The 21,688-nt window shown below is 29.9% G+C and overlaps 1 protein-coding gene across 2 annotated transcripts in view; it reads left to right on the forward strand.

The window, feature by feature from the left end:
* LOC129965352 (mitochondrial basic amino acids transporter-like) overlaps positions 1-21,438 on the forward strand; it is a 74,546-nt gene extending 53,108 nt beyond the window's left edge. For both annotated transcript variants that reach the window (XM_056079181.1, XM_056079182.1), the window contains exons 2-5: positions 8,406-8,657; positions 14,864-14,907; positions 17,452-17,535; positions 20,345-21,438. In XM_056079181.1, the coding sequence (XP_055935156.1) occupies positions 8,624-8,657; positions 14,864-14,907; positions 17,452-17,535; positions 20,345-21,136 (954 nt within the window). In that variant the 5' untranslated portion in view covers positions 8,406-8,623 and the 3' untranslated portion in view covers positions 21,137-21,438. The remainder of the gene's footprint in view (positions 1-8,405; positions 8,658-14,863; positions 14,908-17,451; positions 17,536-20,344) is intronic.
* Positions 21,439-21,688: the final 250 nt, after the last annotated feature.

Genomic DNA, 21,688 nt, shown 5'->3' on the forward strand with positions numbered 1-21,688 from the left:
GGAAATTTTCTAATTCTGTGTTTAATCAGTTGTGCAGAAGTATTTTTCCTCTTGCATACATATTAATACGCATAAAAACAATTTTTTGTATTTTGTTAGATAAAACGAAACATCCGTGAATTCCATTAACATATTTCTGCGCTAATTTCACTAGGAATTATTCTAAAAAATTCTTACTTTTTTTCTGAGTTCATTTCCCTCAATTTGAGTACATTCTGCTCTTTATGCTATATAACAGACTTGATTCCCACAGTTTTGCTATGACTATAATATTTATTAAAGTAAACATATCGAATGAAAAAAACAGCGGCGAAGGTTTATGTAAACTGCCGAAAATTTTAATATTACTAAAAAATATTGTAGCTATATGTGTATATTCTACATTTCCTCCTTAGCAATTGGACCGAATTCAACTACATTTAATAATTTTTATTTAAGATAAAGAATACTGCCATCTTTTCAGAGTGTTTTAAATAAAATATATTCAGTTAAATAACAATTAACCACCATTTTACTCTTTTTTACAACAATTTTGGTACAAATTATCTTACAGTGAATATTTTTAAACCATCTTAAAATTTAAAATTTTATATTTTTAACAAAATCAGTTTCCTTTCCATGCAATTTTCCTTTCTTTTTTTATTATTTTTTAAATTCAATAAAATAAATAGATGCAAACGATTTTGAAATAAAGAAGTTTATATATATTCCCTTTTTAGGCAACGAACGGTGTGGGTTTAACTACTTTTTATTTTTGGATATTTTCTGTTTTATTTTTTGAATTATTTTAGCAACTTCTTTTTAAAATTAATTTTAATAGAATTATAGATATAATTGCAGATGATAGAAAGATTTTGTGCATTATTACATTTTATACAAAATAAGCTTTCACAAAAAATAAGTAATTTTAAAGAGCATTTGTTTATGGATGAGTTGAAATTTTGTAGTACGTTTTATTAAGTAGATCCTTACTTATCGCAAACAACACCTAATTTTTTTACCAGGAAAAAGCATGGATATTTCATCACGAATAATCTATAAAAGAAATCCATGAAAATCTATAATAAGAAAATCTATAATCTAAAATCTATAAAAAGAAAATCTATTTCGAAACTTGCAATAAAAGAAGAAAGTAATGCAAAAATAAACCAAAGTATTCCCGCCAGCTCTTATGCAATTCTATCTCTATGGTTCATATATATGATTTATCGCAGTTAGAATTTTGTAATAGCGTTTAATTCGATAAGAAATATTATTGAATACTATAACCAAACCCAGAGAATACTAGTAAAAATAAAATACTATTTCAGCAAGGCAATTTCAAATAAAAAATTTTAAAAACACAACAATTTATTTTAAAGCGTGGATTAATGTAAACTTTACTAACCACTAAAACTTAGTATCCATCAAATAATGAAAATGAAAAGGTAATTACTGATTCCTACCTGCGTGAGTAAAATTTCACAGAAGACAAAGAACACAGGAATATAATAATTCATATTTGTAAAAGAATGCATGACAAGAATACTATTATATTTTAATATAAAATACAAAACAAGATGATGGAAGGGGCTAGGGAAGATATGGCTTTAATTTTGTTATCACTGTTACGTACTTTTCCACCGGTGGGGGGCGGCTTCTCTGACATGAGGAGGAGAAGCTTCTGGCATGGTGATCGGTTCTCGCCATCCGATTGAGTACAGAAATAAGGTGGGATCGACTACTCCCTGCCGATGACAGGACATGCTTCCCACGGGAAGAGGTGCACCGTGGCCGATGACGGCTCTTAGGACTCAACCTCAGTTCCCGCCAATGTCATTCAAATTTATAGGGAGGGTAGGAGTGGCCAATGTGTGATTATCGTTTCATACTGGGAACAATTCACATACAGTCGAGTCTTTATGTGAAAAGCCCGCATAATACCACTTAAAAAACTCCGTTATTAAGAAAATTCGTTACAGAGAAATTTGCAAATTAAGAAATATAAATGGGAAATATATATATATATATATATATATATATATATATATATATATATATATATATATATATATATATATATATATATATATATTTCATAAAAATTTTTCACATTCTTGTAAATATTACTTCATTTGTAACATTTTTAAATAAAATACATTTCACGTTGTATCAATTGGTGCTTGAAATTTTTCTTTTTGTGAAGGTTTTTTTTTTAATAATCTCTTCATATCTATTGTAATACCTTCATGGCACTTTGTAATACTTTGCAACATCAAGCTTCGTAGAAATCACAGCAATCACAATGACATCAGCAATGTGAGATAGACAGTTCTTATCTTCTAAAATAACTCCCACGTTTTAAAGATGTTGCCCTTTTTACACAATTGATCTATTTTGTTGAAACCTTCACAAATAAGAAACGACGAAGTAAAACACATAAATGAAAATTTGAAAAGCCATCGGGAATGATCCTTTTTAAAACTTTCTAGCATACTCTTCAATAAAGGCCTTATCTCTCTCCCAATGCATAAAATTGTGGACCTTCGGTAATGCTGCAAATACCTTGCATTAATTGGCGAACAATAGTTACGAAATATAAATCTTTGGCGTGAATCTAGCATCTTTACTTTCTAGTATATGAAGTATAGAGAAAGTATTGTAATAGTCAAAAAATTCCAACTCCAGATTTTGATGAATCTCCACTGTTTAGACTTACCTCCCTGGGTTAGAAAGAACACATTTTTGAAAAATGTCTGTCTATCTGTTTGACTGTGACAAAGATAACTCAAAAACGTTTTAAACTAGACGGATGAAATTTGGTATACTGTCTTTACGTCAAATTTTTAATTTTCTATCAAATATTGAACAAAATCCGTTCAGAGGAAATCCGTCTGTCCGGTTGTTTGGATATAAGTTAACACAATAACTATAAAACGAAGAAAGCTAGAGAGATAAAATTCGGCACATAGATTTAATATTTATAGTGTAGACATCTGTTAAATTTTGAGCCAAATCCTACAACCGGTTGGTTGTCTGTTCGTCTGTATTTTCAGAAATAATTAAAAGCAATAATTTCAAAACGCATTAACCTAAATATAACAAATTTGGTATAGCTTTTTGTAATTACAATTGTAGTTTTATACCAAATTTTTGTTACAATTGGTTGGGAAACATTCGTTTAAAACACAAATTCAATTTTTGTGTGCTATTAACCGCATGCCAGAGATTAATCGCCAAAAAGAACACTACAGATTTAACGAAAATGCTGAATTCCCACCAAAGGTTAATATTTTGTAACTATTTCATACCAGAGGGCCATGCAAGGCTTCCTCTGGGATAATACCTTTATTAGAAAGCATGCTAGAAAGTTTTGACAACTCCCGCTGGTTTAATAATTTCAAATATGTATTTTGGAAGCTTTTTTTCCCGACCATTTAAAACCAAAATTTAACAAACTAAAGATATCGGGACGAGATCACATGCCAAATTTCATTGAATTAAGTCATTGTGTTTATGAGTTATTGTGTTTTCATGGATGCGAAGGTAGAGACCGATCAATGATAACCCTTTGACAGATGTGGTTCAAAATTTACTGTGGATCTATGCTTAGTTTGCATTAAATTTTTTACATACTGAAAGGGCTTAAATCGCTGGCAGATAACTGTCAGTGGGCTTGTAAAGTGCCATAAGTCACAACAACATACTGAAAGTTTATATTAAATTTTATCTATCTTGCTCTTTAACTTTCATAGTCATCTTTAGACAGACTTCCTCTGAAGAAATTTCGCTCATAATTTAACAGAAATCTGCAAATTTGATATAAGAACCGTATATTGGATAGACAAACTTCGTCTGAATGAATTTCGCTCAAGATTTAACAGAAATCTGCAAATTTGATATAAGAACCGTATATTGGATAGACAAACTTCGTCTGAATGAATTTCGCTCAAGATTTAACAGATATCTGCAAATTGGATATAAGAACCATATATCGGATAGACGGACTTCCTCTGAATGAATTTCGCTCAAGATTTAACAGATATCTGCAAATTTGATATAAGAACCGTATATCGAATAGACGGACTTCCTCTGGAGGAATTTCGCCCAAGATTTAAGAGATATCTGCAAATTGGATATAAGAACCATATATTGGATATACAAACTTCCTCTGAATGAATTTCGCTCAAGATTTAACAGATATCTGCAAATTTGATATAAGAACCGTATATCGAATAGACGGACTTCCTCTGAATGAATTTCGCTCAAGATTTAACAGATATCTGCAAATTGGATATAAGAACCATATATCGGATAGACGGACTTCTTCAGAATAAATTTCGCTCAAGATTTAACAGATATCTGCAAATTGGATATAAAAACCATATATCGGATAGACGGACTTCCTCTGAATGAATTTCGCTCAAGATTTAACAGATATCTGTAAATTGAATATAAGAGCCATATATCGAGTTTCATCTGTGAATTCAAAACATGTTTTGGTTATAAAATTCATCGACTGATAGACATAATTCCAAAATTTGGGTTTTTGAATTGAAGAAGGTTTGAAATTTGGAAATTCGTTAAAATATTGAGTTCGATTTTTTTTTTTACCATTATAGTATTTTCTCTATACTTCTAGTAAATAAAAAAAGGCAAAAAATTGTATATATAGAAATCATTTTACGCAGATTGAAAAGTAAATAACATATTTATGTAAATATTCCAAAGTTAAGGTTTTGTAAAAAACTTCATTACATAGCAAACTTCGTTAAACTGAAATTCATTGGATGGAGACTATTGTGTTTGAAAAAAATTTTATTTTTCTATCATCTTATTTTTCTTACATCATTTTTTTACATTTCCAACAGAAAACTTTTTAATATTATAAAACAAATGAAAATTTTTAACCTTTATATAAATAAACTCATCGAATTAAGAGCTTTTTTTCATGTATTTTTCTCATTATTTCGAATATTCCATCTAATTTTAGCATCATTGCTCAGGGTGTTACTGCACTTGTAAGAAACCGCTTATCAGCATCATCTGTCATATCAGATTCCAATAAATTCCTTCCGATATGTGTTTCTGATAAACATATATTTATGAGATCTTAAGTGTGTTGACGTCGATGCCTATAAATTCATTAAATTACTTATTATGTAATTTTGCTTATATTTACGATAAGCACAATAATATTTATGTGATATGTGTTGCAACTTGGAAACTAGGACAAACAAAGAACAGCAATAATAAATGCTAAAACTTCCGTGCCAACTACGTTTGGCAGGATACAATTTTAAAAAATATATTGCAATATCTATGAGAAACGAATTGTTTTTAGAAAAGGATTACAATTTTGATTATTTTTTCGTAAAAAAATGTATTAGCAAAATGTTGTTATACCATAACGTTTTTTACATGAAAATAAGAGACCCAAATGATGATGTGCATTACTCAAATTAATATAACCTGCAATTTTTATAGAAAAAGTCACAAATGCAAATTTGGAATAAATATATTAATATACATTATAACTTTATTGCAATATAGCACAAATTAAATAAAAAAAATAATCACAGAGCTCAATAAGTTTCAACCCTTTCAGTAGTTCGATTAACACTACAACTAAAGAAAATCCCCTCTTTCACAATTCTATGAGGTGAGGGATGGAACTTTCTAGAAATTTCAGCAGATTTTAAGAATCTAACTTCATTAAGCTTCAAGAGCTCGATTTTCCTAAATAAGCAAAATCTATTCTTTAAATCACCGAAAAAGTTGTCTCAAAGCATGTCTCAAAATCAACCCCAACAATATTTACCACCAAAATAAAATACCCTATTTAAATGTCAAAAAGACGAAAAATAGTGTCACTCAAATGACAGCCATTCTGAAGAACATATTTTTACTTTCATATACATCTGGTTTCAAGTATCCTTAAAAAATTAAAAATCTCCATGAAAGATCTGGTGATTAAGTAACCCGTAAAATATAGATAAGGCAATCATAATCTCAATTACAAAGGAGGTTTCTCTTTCCCTACCTTAGTATCCAGGATAATGTGAGCAACCGTCATCACGATAGAATGGTTGAAAATCAAAGTTGGATTTCTAGTTGCCAACATCAGCCATTTGTCAAACCCTTGCCAGTGGAAATGCATTCTATCATTTGATAAGACATAATTCGACCCAATACCATTGCTATAAAGGCTTACTAAAAAGGCTAGAATCCTTTATCCATATTTTTGTGTCTTCGAGCAATGGAGGAGAAAGTCATCATAACGAGAAATGTTGCCACCAACCTGTTTGTCATTTGAGGGGATTTGAATGATTACCGTCATGAAAGTGGAAGGTGGGAACTGTGATGGGTATTCTAAAGACACTACTAAAATCCAGTCGTGCTCATTTCACCGGCAATTTTCTCTTACATGACTTACCATTTTACCATAGATTTACCATAGGATTTACCATAAGAATATCCATTACATCATTGGAATGGATATTACTTGATCCCACACCTTTGCTATACTAACATGAGAGACTACTTACTTATACAACAAATTTTATACATGCACTCATGATGTCTGCGATAAGATGCAAAACAGTCATAAGGGAAACTCTTGCTGGTCTTGAAGATGTAGGGTAAAGTTTGGATGAATGGTTCACCTCTGATAACACAGGTAACTGTGGCTTGCTCAAAGTAGCTTACATTATGATCTACACATGCGCAGATTTTCTCACTAAAGAAGTACATCCATACGTTTATGATACATTTTTTTTTCATCACATGTGATTTTAGGAGGCGTGCCTTATTATTTGTGACGAGTTAATTTAATAGCCTCTCCGCTATTATTGTATCTCTTGCAGAAACAATTACTTGCATTTTCAGTTAGGTAAACTTTCATTCATGTGTTTGTATTACAAGCTTGTTACTTGAAAGGTATAGTGGCAAGGCAAGAAAGTATTGAACAAAATATAGCTCAAACAAAATCAAAGAAATTTTTGTTCTATGGACAATGAGAGACAAGTGTTCAACCGTTAACTGTGCAATCTTGCGCAATGTCTTCAATATAAATGATTAAACAAAAAGATGTACTGACAATTTCCAAAGAGGAAAAAGCATTAAAAAACAGAATTTATTTCATTGTTGATTTTACCCATCATAAAAAGAATTTTATCCTTTTATGATGGGCTGATGTTCAATCTGAATGCATAAAACAATTTAAATATTTCCATGACAAATTTTGACTATTATAGTACGCTTTCATCATTCCTTTTTATATTTAGAAAATTTCTTTTTTAAAATCATTTATCGGAAAATATAATTGTGTTTTTTTCTTTTTTCAAAAGCATTTTATATCATTTTATTATAAATAAAAGAAGCAAAAAAAAAGGCTCTTGAATTACCTGAAAGGTTATTATGTGGTCAAATTCGTTTGAAAACTGTGCTTCTTTTTATTAAAAGTGTTCTTTTTGTTCTTTAGAGTCAACTTTCATTTTGAACCTGTACATTTATTGTATTACCAATATAAAATATTTTGAAAAGATATTTAAAAAAGTTATTTGGCTTAAATAGAGAAACATTTTTTTTTAAATTTAAACAAGGTAAATATTTTTTTTAAATTTTATTCAAATTTGCTATACATGTATACAATACTAATAATTAATAAGCTTTAAAAAACGACATATTTGTATAAAAATATATAAATTCTTCCTAATTTACTTTTTAAAGAAACTTTCTCTTCTACTTCTGTAAAAAAATAATAACTGATGGAATATGAAGTACTCATTGTAATATTTTTTCCTATACAGGTGGGACAAAATTCATCACTATATTATTTTCATCTATCTGGATTTTCACAGTTTTGATTCTATTTTTCATAGTTTATATTTTCATTTTATTTACATTATTTTGTATTTCATGGAATAAATTACAGAAAAAGGAATAGAGTCAACAGCCTGACTTTTTTTTAATGTCAACTTATCTCAAGAACTTTAGAGCGCTGTTAGCCGATTCTTCTATAAGATCGTCTTCAACTAGCATATCAGATAAAATCTGCCTCGAACAGGTTAGAATAAAAAAAAATTTACATTCTCAACTTGGACTTGACCCAATGACCTCTAATTCAAAATCACGAAAATTTTCTATTTATTTACATTTGGCGCGAAAAGGAAGTTATAATTTGCTCCAACTTAAGAAACAGATCCTAGAGGATAACGGCATTTATCTGCCCCCTATAACATAGCAAAGGCATAGTACACTTATGAATCCATTGAAAGATTTGATCATCTTATCTTAAATATAGAGACTCATGATTATCACGTGCAAGAAAGAGAGTTAGATGTAGTTGTTTCAGTGTTTTCGCACAATTCGCTCAGTTTATTTCTCGCAAAGTTTGAAACACCACGTGCATTTTTTTCTTGCAGCTTGGGACAGTTCTCAGACTCTCCGAAAAGTTGTCTCAATGTATCTATATGTGAATGTATGCTTCAACTCCTTGTGCGGGTGCTGGATTGGAAGTTCTAATGGATTAAGAAGTCGTGTGTTCCAGTTAGACCTTTCGAATCGTAGGTGATTTGCTGTCATCAGAGTAATTGGTGGTAAAGAAGGGAGCAGATTATATATACATATATATAAGGTTAACATGGCAGTAGATTTCTACGCTGGATGCCTTGGAGGTAAGATAGTTTTTATATTGCATATCTATTTTTAGTTTTGTATTAGGTTTTTACTTATACAAATTAGTTTTAAACACTTTGAATCATTGTTTACCTTTATGTAATATTCAAAATAACAAAAGAGAATTTTCTATTCTCCATTTTTTGGTACATTTACATTGTCCAGTGCATTTATATTTTAATCGTTGTTGACCTTTATGTAATATTCAAATTTACAAAAGAGAGTATTCTACCCCCCATTTTCTGGTGCATTTACACTATCCAATGCATTTATATTTTAATCGTTGTTGACCTTTATGTAATATTCAAATTTACAAAAAAGGGTGCTTTGCCCCCCATTTTCTGGCACATTTACATCATCCGGTGTATTTATATAAATGGTCTAGAGAATCAAATGTCCATGTTTTATATTTTCCTGGTGACCAGAAAGCTTAATATATTTGCATATTTTTAGGCAAAATTACGATTCAAATTTCATTTATCTTGCTTGTTGAATTTTTTGAGATATCATGTATGCATAGCTCCAATAGACAAACCGATAGGCAGACATAGCTCTTGACGAATTTGTCAAAAAGTATAGTAAGTGGGCAATTATCTCTTGTTGCTGAAGTTGAATAACAAAATTAGTTTTACCTAGATTACCAAATGCTAAAATGTACCAGCAGGATGATTAACATTCCGCATAATCCTATGACATTGGTATTGATGATTCTTGGCACACACACCACGTATTTCTCTGGTTCAAGTCAAAATTTCAAATCCGTTTCAATCCAAAATCTGTTCAAAAATTCCAATCTGTAATGTTGTACTATTTGTAATAGTTGTTGAGAAAAATTATTATTATTATTGCTGATCTATTAAACATCTTTCTTTAAAAAAAAATTAACTCTAAATCTAGATCTTTCTATGCAGATTCTCTACATTTTTTTGGTGATTCTAAATTCTTTTTCTATTACATAAATTAATTTTAAACATATTAAGAACCAATTCTAGAAAATTTTTAACAAGGCGTACTGATAGAGTTTATTTCAGGCTACAAATTTTATTGTCTTCGATAGTGCATATCTAATCTCATGACAGAGGATAATCTTGAATATTTGATGTACAATGTTCGAAATCTGTTCTGCATAATGACAAGAGATCGTTGTTTCCAATAATTCTATCAAAATAGTTCGGATAACCGATAATAATCCGGATTCATAACTAATCATTCAGATAATCGATATTCATAAACACCGAATTTGATTAAATGTTTAAATATTGAATAGAAATGATTTAAATATTGAACTGGATATTCTTAGATAATTGAAAAAAATTCATTTAGTGAGATTAATTTCATCAAAATCTGCTCAGTTTGAATAATTCACTCTCTTCGTTCGATTATTTTAGATAATTCTTATCTCTGACTACAGGAAGAGAGAATTTTTGTTTGGTAATAAATGGAGATGTTTCCCAACTTTCTCCTGTAAACATGCAATCAAAATATTTAAAAAAAAAAAAAAAAAAAAAAAAAACGCTTTTTCTCAAAGAAATTTAGCAATTTTATATTTTATTTTTTATTACAAAATTTTCTTCATCCTGGGAAATGAAACATAAATTGTTTGTGATGATGCTTGCGAAACTAAGATTTTAACGCATCAAATGCGCATTAAATAATTGCATTGCAATAATAAACTTACGAATATAAGAAGAATTTTATTAAAGAGAAATTCTTTAAATTTCTGCTTTTTATGCTGTTAAAAACAATTTCTCGTGTCAAACTGCGTTCTTATTTTTTTTTATGTGTGAAATCATATCACAGTTATTGATAAGAAAATATGAATTGATTTGCGTGCGACTTTTATCAGATGAAAAACTGAATACATACATGACACGATTCTGTTAGATTATTAAAGACTTGCAAGATATTATATTTTACTACAATGACATCACTTTAATCAATGCCAAATTTTACTTGAATGACATTCAAGTCAGAAAATAAAATTTCGAATTCATTTCTAATGCTAATACGGCTGGAAAACTACGAAAAAGTTTTTAAAAATTATATTTTCCTACAATGAAATCACTTTAATCAATGCTATTCATTTCATCAAATTTTATTTGAATGACATTTAAGACAGAAATAAAAATTTCGAATTCAATTTATAGTATTAGTAATAGCTGCTGAAAAACTACCAAAAAGTAAAAAGAATTGCATTGAAAAATATCTCGATGAGAAAAATCAGTTTCCAGGAGTTTTATTATAAGTTATTTCTGCCATTCTTAAACTTTTAACAAAATTATTTAGAACAAACCGAGTACAATCATTTCCTAAGAAAAAATTGTTATAACATAGGAATCTATATTTTCAGCTGCGCTTTTAATGGATCTTCAATTTTTTAAAACATTAATAATTTTCTGAAAATTGACGCCCATTTTTTTTTAGTGTGATGTAAACGTTGTAACACGAAAATAACCCGATAATTGCATTCTGAAAAAACTAAAATTATTCTAACTTGTCAATATTATCGTGCTTTTCCCAACTACTTTATTTAAGCAGTTTATTCAGCTGTGCAAAATATTGCTTATCTATTAGATTTTCTGAATATTTAAGCAAAGTCTTTTGAATCGAATTAATTGAATATATGTTCCATATATTTGCATTTATCCTTTGTAGATTGTACATTTCCTTTCATTGATACCATGGTTTGTTTAATGTAATTGATTTTGAATTAGGAAAGCTTACAGTGTTCCAAATGTTCTGATGCCATTCTTTAAAACTTATGTTAGCCATATCTATATATGAGTATGGTTAATATCTGTGTCTAATGAAAGAATACAAAATAGTTTGTAAGAGACATTTTTCTTTGAATTAATGCAGTGGAAATTGTAAGATTCAAAATGGGATTAAACAAAGCACAATTAACTGAACCTAAGCACAATTAACAGAACCTCATTAAGAAATATGATTATCTTTAACATTATATATATACTAGCCGCCTTTGGCGACCAGCCGGTTCGCCAATCTTAATGTTCGTTAAAATTTTAATAATTAAATATTTTATGCAATTTCTACTTTAATAGCTTCTTCATCAAAATATTTTAAAACTTCAAATTTTGATTATCATATAATTCATTCATAATATTATAAAGGCCTTCAGTCATAACGTAATATGTATCTCTCTCATTTTCTGTTAGCACCCGTAGAATTTATGCTTTAAATTAAAGTGGAAAGAATTTATCTTCAATTAAGATAATAATATTTTTTACTGAAACAAAGCATTTTTTTATAATCTGATTACTGAAAATAGAGTCACTCAGCGTTTAAACTTTATGGGCACTAAAGAATATTTTTTAAAATTTATGTAATATCTCAAGAGAAGGTCAACAAATTTTTCTTAGATTCATTATGAGCAGATCGATTCATTAACAATGTTTAAATTTAAATGCATCAAACACTAAGAAAATAAAACGAATCGTTTAAAATAAACGGTTGAAAACAGGTTTTAAAAAACACTACTTAAAAAACGTTGTACTTAAAACTATAAGCATATACATGTTGTCATGGCAACAATCAGAACAGAATGCGCATGCGTGAATTTTCTTCGCCGGTTACGTAACGCAAATACGTGATTTTTTCTACGCCAGTTGGGGTAACGCTATGCGGATTAGAAATTTTTAATTTCCTTTATTCTGTTTTATTTTAATTCAAAAGTACTTCAGAATGAATCTGAAAGATTGATTCATTAACAATGTTTAATTTTAAATGCATCAAACATTAAGAAAATAAGCAGAACCGATTGAAATAATCCGCCGAAAAATTTTAACCCTAGCCTCATTACTGTTGGGAGAAAAAAACAACGGAAGCCTTTCTCGTTTGGCGCTGGGGATAATGGAAGATTTTTTTGGCGGAAAAGTTGGCGGTGGGGAAAATGGAAGATTCTTTTGGCGGGAAAGTTAGTTTTTAATTAATAATTAAAATTCTAATTAAAATTTCAAAAAAAGGGACCCCAGGTGCACATTCCCGACCTCTAAGGTATACATGTACCAAATTTGATAGCTGTATGTCAAATGACCTGGCCTGTAGAGCGTCAACACACACACACACACACACACACACACATTGAGCTTTATTATAAGTATAGATTACCAAAGTTTTATCTTAATATTTAGCCCACAGTAACTTCATTCTAAAATATTCTCTTATTTCCTGATCGCATTCCACTTTTTCTATTTAATTTATTCAAGAGAGGCTTTGCAAAATGCTTAGGTCGGCAATTCAAACACTCCAGGTGGAGGGATAGAAAAATGTCCAGTAGGCACATTTTTTTTTAAATAAAGATCCCTGTGTTTCCCTTACTTGTGATTGGCATGCGTCAGAAATTCCTGTCGGAATCTTAATGGTATTAGCACTGAGAAAAAAATATTTTCCCTATCAATATCTCATGTTATATAAGAGCATGGATAATTAATTTCTCTCTCTTCCCTTTCTTCTTGTCTAATCTGCTGCTCTGAGCGGACGTGCTTTGTCCGCGTCTCTTGTAATTAAATCATACCTCCCACGAGAGAATAAATCGAACTTAAAAATGCAAAGTCTCTTCACTGCTTGTCGCACCTGCATTCATATATATATATATATATATATATATATATATATATATATATATATATATATATATATATATATATATATATATATATATATATATATATATATATATATATATATATATATATATATATATATATATATATATATATATATATATATATATATATATATATATATATATATATATATATATATATATATATATATATATATATATATATATATATATGACCACCAACTAAATCCTTTGAAAAGACGCAGATCAGAAGAATGAGATTTGTAGTTTCGCGATTATCATTACTGTATCTCTATCCCAAACTTATAACTCCATCTTCTCGCTGACAGTAAGCTGAAGATGGTGAACCAAATAAGAGGTCCAACATATTCAGCTTACAACTGTATTATGTGAAATATATTGGGAATTTCAACCTCTTTTCAAATCAGTTTGCTTCAAAGAACCCTTTATTAATTTTAAGGTTGCTCCATTATCAATTTTACAAAGCTTCTATTAGTTTCAACTGCGTTTTTTCTGAAGAATAGATCCCAGTGGATCTTGTAGATGTTCAGATAAATAGCATATTTCTGTGAATTGTCACACAAATAATTTTCGTGAAGAATAATTTGATAAACTTGTGTGTAAATGTAAAAAATATATCTATAAAAGTAAAATCTCGTTCGTTTTTATAATTAGCTTAAAACAATCACAAGTAAATGCGCAATTTTGATCTCTGATCGAAAATCTGATCATTGCTCGCTGCCAGTCTCAACTTGTAGGACCATGTAAGGATCCCTTGCCCAGCATAGTAGTTTACGAGTGACGACCACTGGATTATCGAACAAATATAATGTCCGCTTATACTGATTGATCACTTATGGTCGTTCTTGAAATGACGCTGAAAATGATTTCGAACTTAACTATCACACTTGGAACTTCCAGTTTTCCAACTTCGCTAGGATGAAATATCTGAAGAAACTATCCCATTCGCATGTAATGGTTGGGACAATTGTCAATAACAATACAGTATCTTTTTCCCAAGCAGTATCATATTTTGAATCAAATTCTTGCCGACGTCCTATACCTCTCCTTCAGCATTGGCACATTGATCGAAATCGCGCTTAATAGTTTTCTCGACAAGCAAAATTTTACAAGTTGGCTTACATTTCTTCCTTTCAGAGTTTATCATCATTATTTTTTTCCTTTTTATATAAATTCTTAATATCCATTCTTAATATTTTGCATATTACTATTACAAAACTTCTTGAATTGCTTTCATTCCTGAAGCAAAACGTATAAATATTTTGAGAAGTTGTTAACACAAATAAATTATCAATTAGTGATAAACTTTGTGTAGAAAAATGTATTGAATTTAATTGAAATTTTGGTTTTAAAATGATTTTCTCGGCCAGTTTTAATAAATGATAAGGTCGAACCACTTCTAAGTCAACTGCTGACAGAATTACTATCGTTCAGAATTTTAATTTCACCACATCTAGCTGGGAGAGAACTGTAATTTAAAAAGTCCTGTTCGAAAACAAAACAAAAAAAAATGAAAATTATTGGTATTATTTTATTTTGTCGCTGATTAATAAATAAAATCTGTTTTTGTATTTTTAGGTTGTGCTGGAGTATTAGTTGGTCATCCTTTCGATACTGTCAAGGTAATATATAAATTTATTACTTTAGAATCGTAAATTTCGCTTTCTAAAATTATATAGTTTTTGTATTTAAGAAAAAGTGTGACGATTTAATGCTATTCCAAAGTGCACTTATCACTGTAGTTTAAACTTTATCATTTAAATCTTCCATTGCATTTATTTGTTATTGCGGTCATAATTGTTCACTGTAACTTTGTAAGGAAAGTTCTTCCGAAACCGTGTCTCTCAGAACAATTTGCATTTTCATTTCTCTTATGATGGTTAATCAAACACGCAGTGCTTTGCCATTAAAAATCCATCAAGAGAATTTCAAAAGTTACAATCATTTGTTGAAATAAATTGATTGTTCAACTTATGAAAGAGACACAAATTAACTTATCAGTATTAATTAAAATGTGAAGTGGTTAAAGACTTTCTCCAAAAATCGAGAAATAACTTTCTTAAACTTTATCGTAAGGCAAAAATCTTTCATCAACTTTACCACTTTATATCTAGTCCAAATATCAACAATAAATAAAAGTTTTTTAGCAAATTACTCAGTAAAGCCGAGTTAGCGGCTTAAAAAATGCACCTAACATTCTTATTTCTAAATAATTTATTGGTATAAAGTGAATTCAATTATAAGCAAGACTGTTGAAAATAGGTAATGTAATGTAACGTATTGAAATGTAATAATATTTTTGCACTAAATTATATTATTACATTTACATTACTTACAATTATAAGTTTTTTCGAAATGAATTTATCTTTTTCTTTATTATATCATTTAATTATTGAAAAACATAAAAAAAAAACTATTTAATTGATTACTATTAACTATATAACCTGCATTTACTTTAAAACTTATCCAAAAAATGATTCAAGGTTTTAAGTTATATTTAATACTGTAGGCATTCCATCTTTCGGATTCTGTTGATATGCATATTAAACACATATTTTATGAAATTAGCCAAGATTTGGCATGCGTGTGTAAATAGCAATGCGGACAGATAAAAAGTTTTTTAATTACAACCTTTAATAACAATTTCATATAATTTCGTAATTTGTATAATTCATAATATAGTGAAAAACTTGAATGTATGCTTATGAAAATATGTCATCCTTATTAGATTTGTCCGAAGTGTGATTTTACCATGTTAAATTTCATCCTTACAGATCATTGCATTTTTGAATTTTCGGATATGCATACACATGAACAGATGGGCATGCATAATTCAATATATTGTTACGAATCTGTAATGCTGATTCCCAGCATAGTTGGTTCCACCCTCGGAAAGAATGTTTTACAGTCATCTGTACTGGACGGAGTCCGGGGTTGCGTCGGAGGTCCCGGAGCTTGGCGACAAACTTGGCGACCATTTGGTGACTTGGCGACAAATTTGGAGACTTTGACGCCAAAATAGATTATACCCGAAACATCGAGAATTTTCCCGATCCGTCCAGTAGGAACGGAGATACGCCTCGAACGTTCCTGATTGGTTGAGAGGCTTCTAGCCCCGCCTCCTGGGACATATAAAAGGAGGCGGCTGCAGCTGCTAGGGGAGAGTAGTCGGAACCGACGCTAAAGAACTGGCCTTCCAGAGATAAGCGGAGCAGCGACGGAGTGAAGCTAGTGCTGAACTAAGTTGTGTGCTACTGTCTGTAGTAGAGTTTTGTATGCTGCTGTTGTATGTTGCACGTCTCGGCTGAAGATAATCGTCTTCTGTGCTGTATATAGTTGTCGTCGTTGTGCTGTCCTGTGTGTCTTCGTGTAAATAAACGTCGTTGTTTTATTTTCTACTGCCGCCTGGTGATTGAGCGTTCTTCACACCATATAACATCCACTATCCAAACGAACCCCAGGAAAATTTCGTAACAATATGTTTCCCTTTTCGAGTTCCGAGAGGTTTAAAACCTAAAAGATTCGTCAATATATCAAGGTCAAAAATTCCTACTACAGCAATGGTTCCTTTATCATGTGTTTATAAGAAAACAAAATAAATCTGAAAAGCATTTTTTATGGTCGTTTTCATAAAAATCGCGATATAAAACTATGTCATTTCATAGTCATGTGAATGAACTTTATATTCGGTCACTTGATCTATAGCGGTACACACTGAAGTGGTATGGTAGTATCTTCACATAGATCACATGACCGTAGATATCCATGAATACGTGATCAATGTCAAGTTTATCGCCCCAATTTAAATTTGGAATTCAGTGCGCATCTGGTACAAGAAAATGAATATGACAATCTTCGGCAAGAATGAATTCTCAGTTTCGTTTATTAAACGAATGCGTGGTCATGTAAAATTACACCATTAACTTCTCTTACATTGACAGAATTATTCGAAAAATAAATTATATTTCGTTTTGTTTCACCACATTTATAATCAATCAAACACAATAATTTGATTTAGTAATTAAGCATAAATTACTTATTAGATCAATATATTGATTTCCATATGATTTAGAAAGATACCAATTGAATTAAATAACTGCATTTAAACAACTTGAGAATTAAATTTTATGGTAACTCTCTTATATGTTCTATATAATTTCTTACAGGTACGTTTACAGACACAAGACAGCAATAATAAAATTTACCGTGGGACATTTCACTGTTTGACGACAATAATAAAGCAAGAATCAGTAAGTGTTTTTTGTTTTTTTTAATTCTACACTTTTAACCATTAGTTTTTATTGTTATTATTTATTTACATACTTGTTTAAGATCATTTTTTTCGCAGTCAAATTATATTACAAATTTCTTTATGCTAAATTTTAATTTTTTCACATCAAAATTTAAGACCTTCATGTTATTTAGCCGCTGAAGCTTGATTGAATTTAATTGAATTAATGATTTTGAAAAAAAAACTCTTTAACAAAATGCTTGAATTATAGTTAAGGATTTTCTTGCGTTACATAAAACGAAATCTTGCGATTTCGTTTGAAAAACCCACGAAAAGCATAATATATGTAAATTTGTGTAGTTGGTAGTGCTGGAAAAAATTATATTAATATTCTATGAAATATGAGAAAACTTTTTACTGAGTATTTTCTTAAATTATTCCTTATCCTTATGAAGTAAATGTAATTTATGGAATTTAAAATGATATGTTTAAACATCATATAGCTATTACATAAGAGAACTGCAAATACTGAATAAAAGATGCTTACAATTCCTATGGTAATTTATACAGTAATGCTCTCTCATTTATAACTGTTGAAAAATAAATAATGTGAGCTACTGCAAATCATCCTCTTGCAAACGATTTTTTTCTACATTTTTCGTTTGGATGATAAGTTTTAAATATTATTTTTGAAAATTTTTAATAACAATAATTGTAATATTTTAGAAGCTAAATTGTTACAAGATAATATTATTTTTTTTAGGAAAAAGTAAAGAAAAATCAAACTTCCAGTCGGAAATATCAATGCATCATAGTGTTCGCCGATCTTCATTTTTTTTCTTCCAAAATGTACTTTTAATTGTGGCAACAATAGAGTGCGCAAAAACAATATATTTAATGTCATTGCAATGCGAGTATTTAAAGTAATTGTTAAAATAATGAAAGTATTGTAAAATGCATTTAAAAATACTTTGAAAAATTTATTTAGAGTATAAAAAGCTCTATGGAAATAAAATTGGTATCGCTGGAAAGCTTATATTTTAAAATAATGTAGAAATGCTTTATTACAATAATATGCTCCGAAGTCCTAGAAAAAAATGTTTAAAATTTCAATTGATTTTTAGCTAAAATATAACTAAAATTTCTAAAAAAAAAAATTCTCAATGAGAACATTCTATACAAGAAATAACCATGTACCAAATTTGGTAGATACAGGTTTAACAATCGATTTTTGAATCAAACAATCTACAGATGGTACACAGAATTATCTTGTTAATATGTAAATAATTCATCAAAATTATAAAGTAAGGTTACATAAAAAAGAAACGAAAAATAGGACGAAGAAATAACGTAACTGTTATGTTTCAGTAAAACGTATCGAATTTTATGTAATGTTCTAATGATTACAGTCTTGTAAAATAAGTAATATTTTCTTATGCTCTCTTTCTTAACCAATTTAACGCATATATCCATTAATTTAATTAGTTAATTCTTTCTCTGTTATTGAAACCTGGCAATGATGCTGAAATGCATAACAAGCTACCATTTTGAATTCCGAAAATGAATTTTTTATAACTTTTAGATTCTTAGTTTATTTTGAAGCTACACCAATGTTTGAAAATTGTATTACACAAGCACAACTATAAAATTTTAGATTAATTTTAATCTCTGATTCTGATATAAAATCAAGATAGTAAAGAAATCCTTTTACATTTAATTTCTGATCAATCTTTCTATTCTTTTACAGCACAATTTGTTTTTTTCCTCTATCTGGACTTTTCTCACTATCTATTCTTTTTAGACTTAAAACTTTTTTTAAACTGATAATATATTTGTGCATGGTTAGATAAAATTCGCAAATGCAGCATGATTAAAATAAATAAGAAAAATATTTCATTTATTTGTTCAGAAGAACTGTTTCCCCCCTTCTGCTTTTTTCCCCTTTGCATTATTAATACAAAAAAACTGTTAATAAAAACTTATTGCCAAAATTTTACGCAACAAATAATGTTATATAAATAATGTTATTAGATGGAATTAGAACTCTTTAATTGAAGAAACTCTCTTCTAATCTTTCGCGGTTTTCTTCATTTTCCAGGCAATTCCACTAAGCGATTAACTTTTCAGATATGAGCATGAAAAGTTTTTGGTATATGATTGATTCTCGCTTCTCTGATCGGTACATTAACCCTCTCACTACTAGTTCGGCTCAATCCGGATATGCAAGTTCTAGACGAATGAACGTTTATGGGGCCGGTTTCTCTTTCAAATGAGGAGTGCACTATGTAAAGCTAGCAAGTTATCATTTTTGATAATAGCTGGCTTTACATCCTTTGCACTTCATTTGAAACTGAAACCAAACCAAAACCACCTCATTAATAAAGAACTTTCACGGCCGGATTGGACTGGAATAGTAGTGAAAGGGTTAAGGACTGGGGTTGAGTTGTTTCCACTCCCACAAGGGGACGTGTCTTCTATAGGTGAAGTCACACTATAGCTAGTAAAGCCATTAATATTCAACCTTATTTCCTGCATATTTACTGTCGCAATGACGATTATTCAATCCTTCCGTACGCCGTTCAACAAAACGGGTATAACTCACATATTTCAATCAATAATCGTCAAAATAAAAAATGTGGACATTTTCTTTTATTTTTATATAGATTTTTTTAAATAAATCAATTAGTACAACAGAATTTATTGCATAACTGAGAGAATCAAAATTATTAATTGAGGTTATAATATAATTTGTAATGCATTGATAAACTTTTTTAGTTTTTAAAGTCACAGCTTAGTCATTAACTAATCACTTTTTTATATTATTTCAGTATCAAGGACTTTTCAAGGGCATGTCTTCTCCTATGTGTGGACTAGCAGCAGTAAACGCAATAGTGTTTGGTGTCTACGGGAACATCATGAAAAGTGTATCGTCCGAAAATTCTTCTCTACAAAACCAGTTCTTAGCAGGAAGTGCGGCGGGAATAGTTCAAAGCTTCGTCACAAGCCCCATGGAGCTAGCTAAGACTCGAATGCAACTCCAAGGCCAGGATGCTCGCGAAAAGAGAACTCCATTTTGGCAAAAGAATAGAATTATATACAAAAATCCATTGGATTGCTTGTTGAAAGTGTTCCGAAGTGAAGGCCTACGTGGTGTCTACCGAGGTCTTGCTTGTACTATCTTAAGAGACGCACCAGCTTTCGGGGTTTATTTCTCTAGTTACGAATATCTTACAGAGAAGGTGACGGATTCAAAAGGCAATGTCAACACCTTTTCTTTATTATTCGTCGGTGGGCTTGCTGGAGTGTGGTCTTGGATAGTAATCTATCCTCTGGATGTGATGAAGTCGCGTCTCCAAATCGATGGAATGGATGGAAATGGAAAGAAATACAAAGGACTGTGGGACTGTATGAAAAAAAGTTACAAATCAGAGGGGTACCGAGCGTTTACTAAAGGACTCAACTCGACAATTATCCGAGCCTTCCCGACTAATGCTGCAACTTTTTCTGTGGTCACGTGGGTGTGCATGATGTTTGACAACCCAGCAAACAGAAAACTTGATGTCCAAAGTCCAAGCGGAGTTCTAATTCTTGACCAAGAAATGCAAACTCTCACATGCTAATGAAATTTCGCATTTAATTTTGAGCTTCCCATTTAAAATCTCAAAGAAAAGAATCTTTTAATTCTTTCTCTGTAAATACTGAATTGCTATTTTGTTTGTGGACGTCTCAGTCTGAAGTTTATGTGATAATTTATGAATTTTGTGACATAATCGAAAGCACTTTGCTTTTGTTTGGACTTTTCAAAATGCTGCTCAAGGACCTAAATTTTGAAAGTATATTTATTTTGAATGTATTTAATCATGTAATAAATATTGCATGCATTTTTGGTGTTTCATAATCTTTAAGTTTGACGGACAAAATCTGTTTGCGTTATATTTTTATTGCTTAAGCCTAATGAGGATAAATAGAAAAATTATTATTTTAATTATTTTACATTTTTACTTCTATCTATCCCATTTTTATTACTTAAGCCTATTGAGAATAAATATAAAAATTATTATTTTAAGTATTTAACATTTTTAACTACGAGTACATTTGTATTTGGTGTGTTCGCCTATATACCAATTGCAAATATAGCTTTATTTGGTAAAAATCAGTGTTTACCTATGTAA

This window comes from Argiope bruennichi, chromosome 4, assembly GCF_947563725.1.
Source record: "Argiope bruennichi chromosome 4, qqArgBrue1.1, whole genome shotgun sequence".
Taxonomy (NCBI): Eukaryota; Metazoa; Arthropoda; class Arachnida; order Araneae; family Araneidae; genus Argiope; species Argiope bruennichi.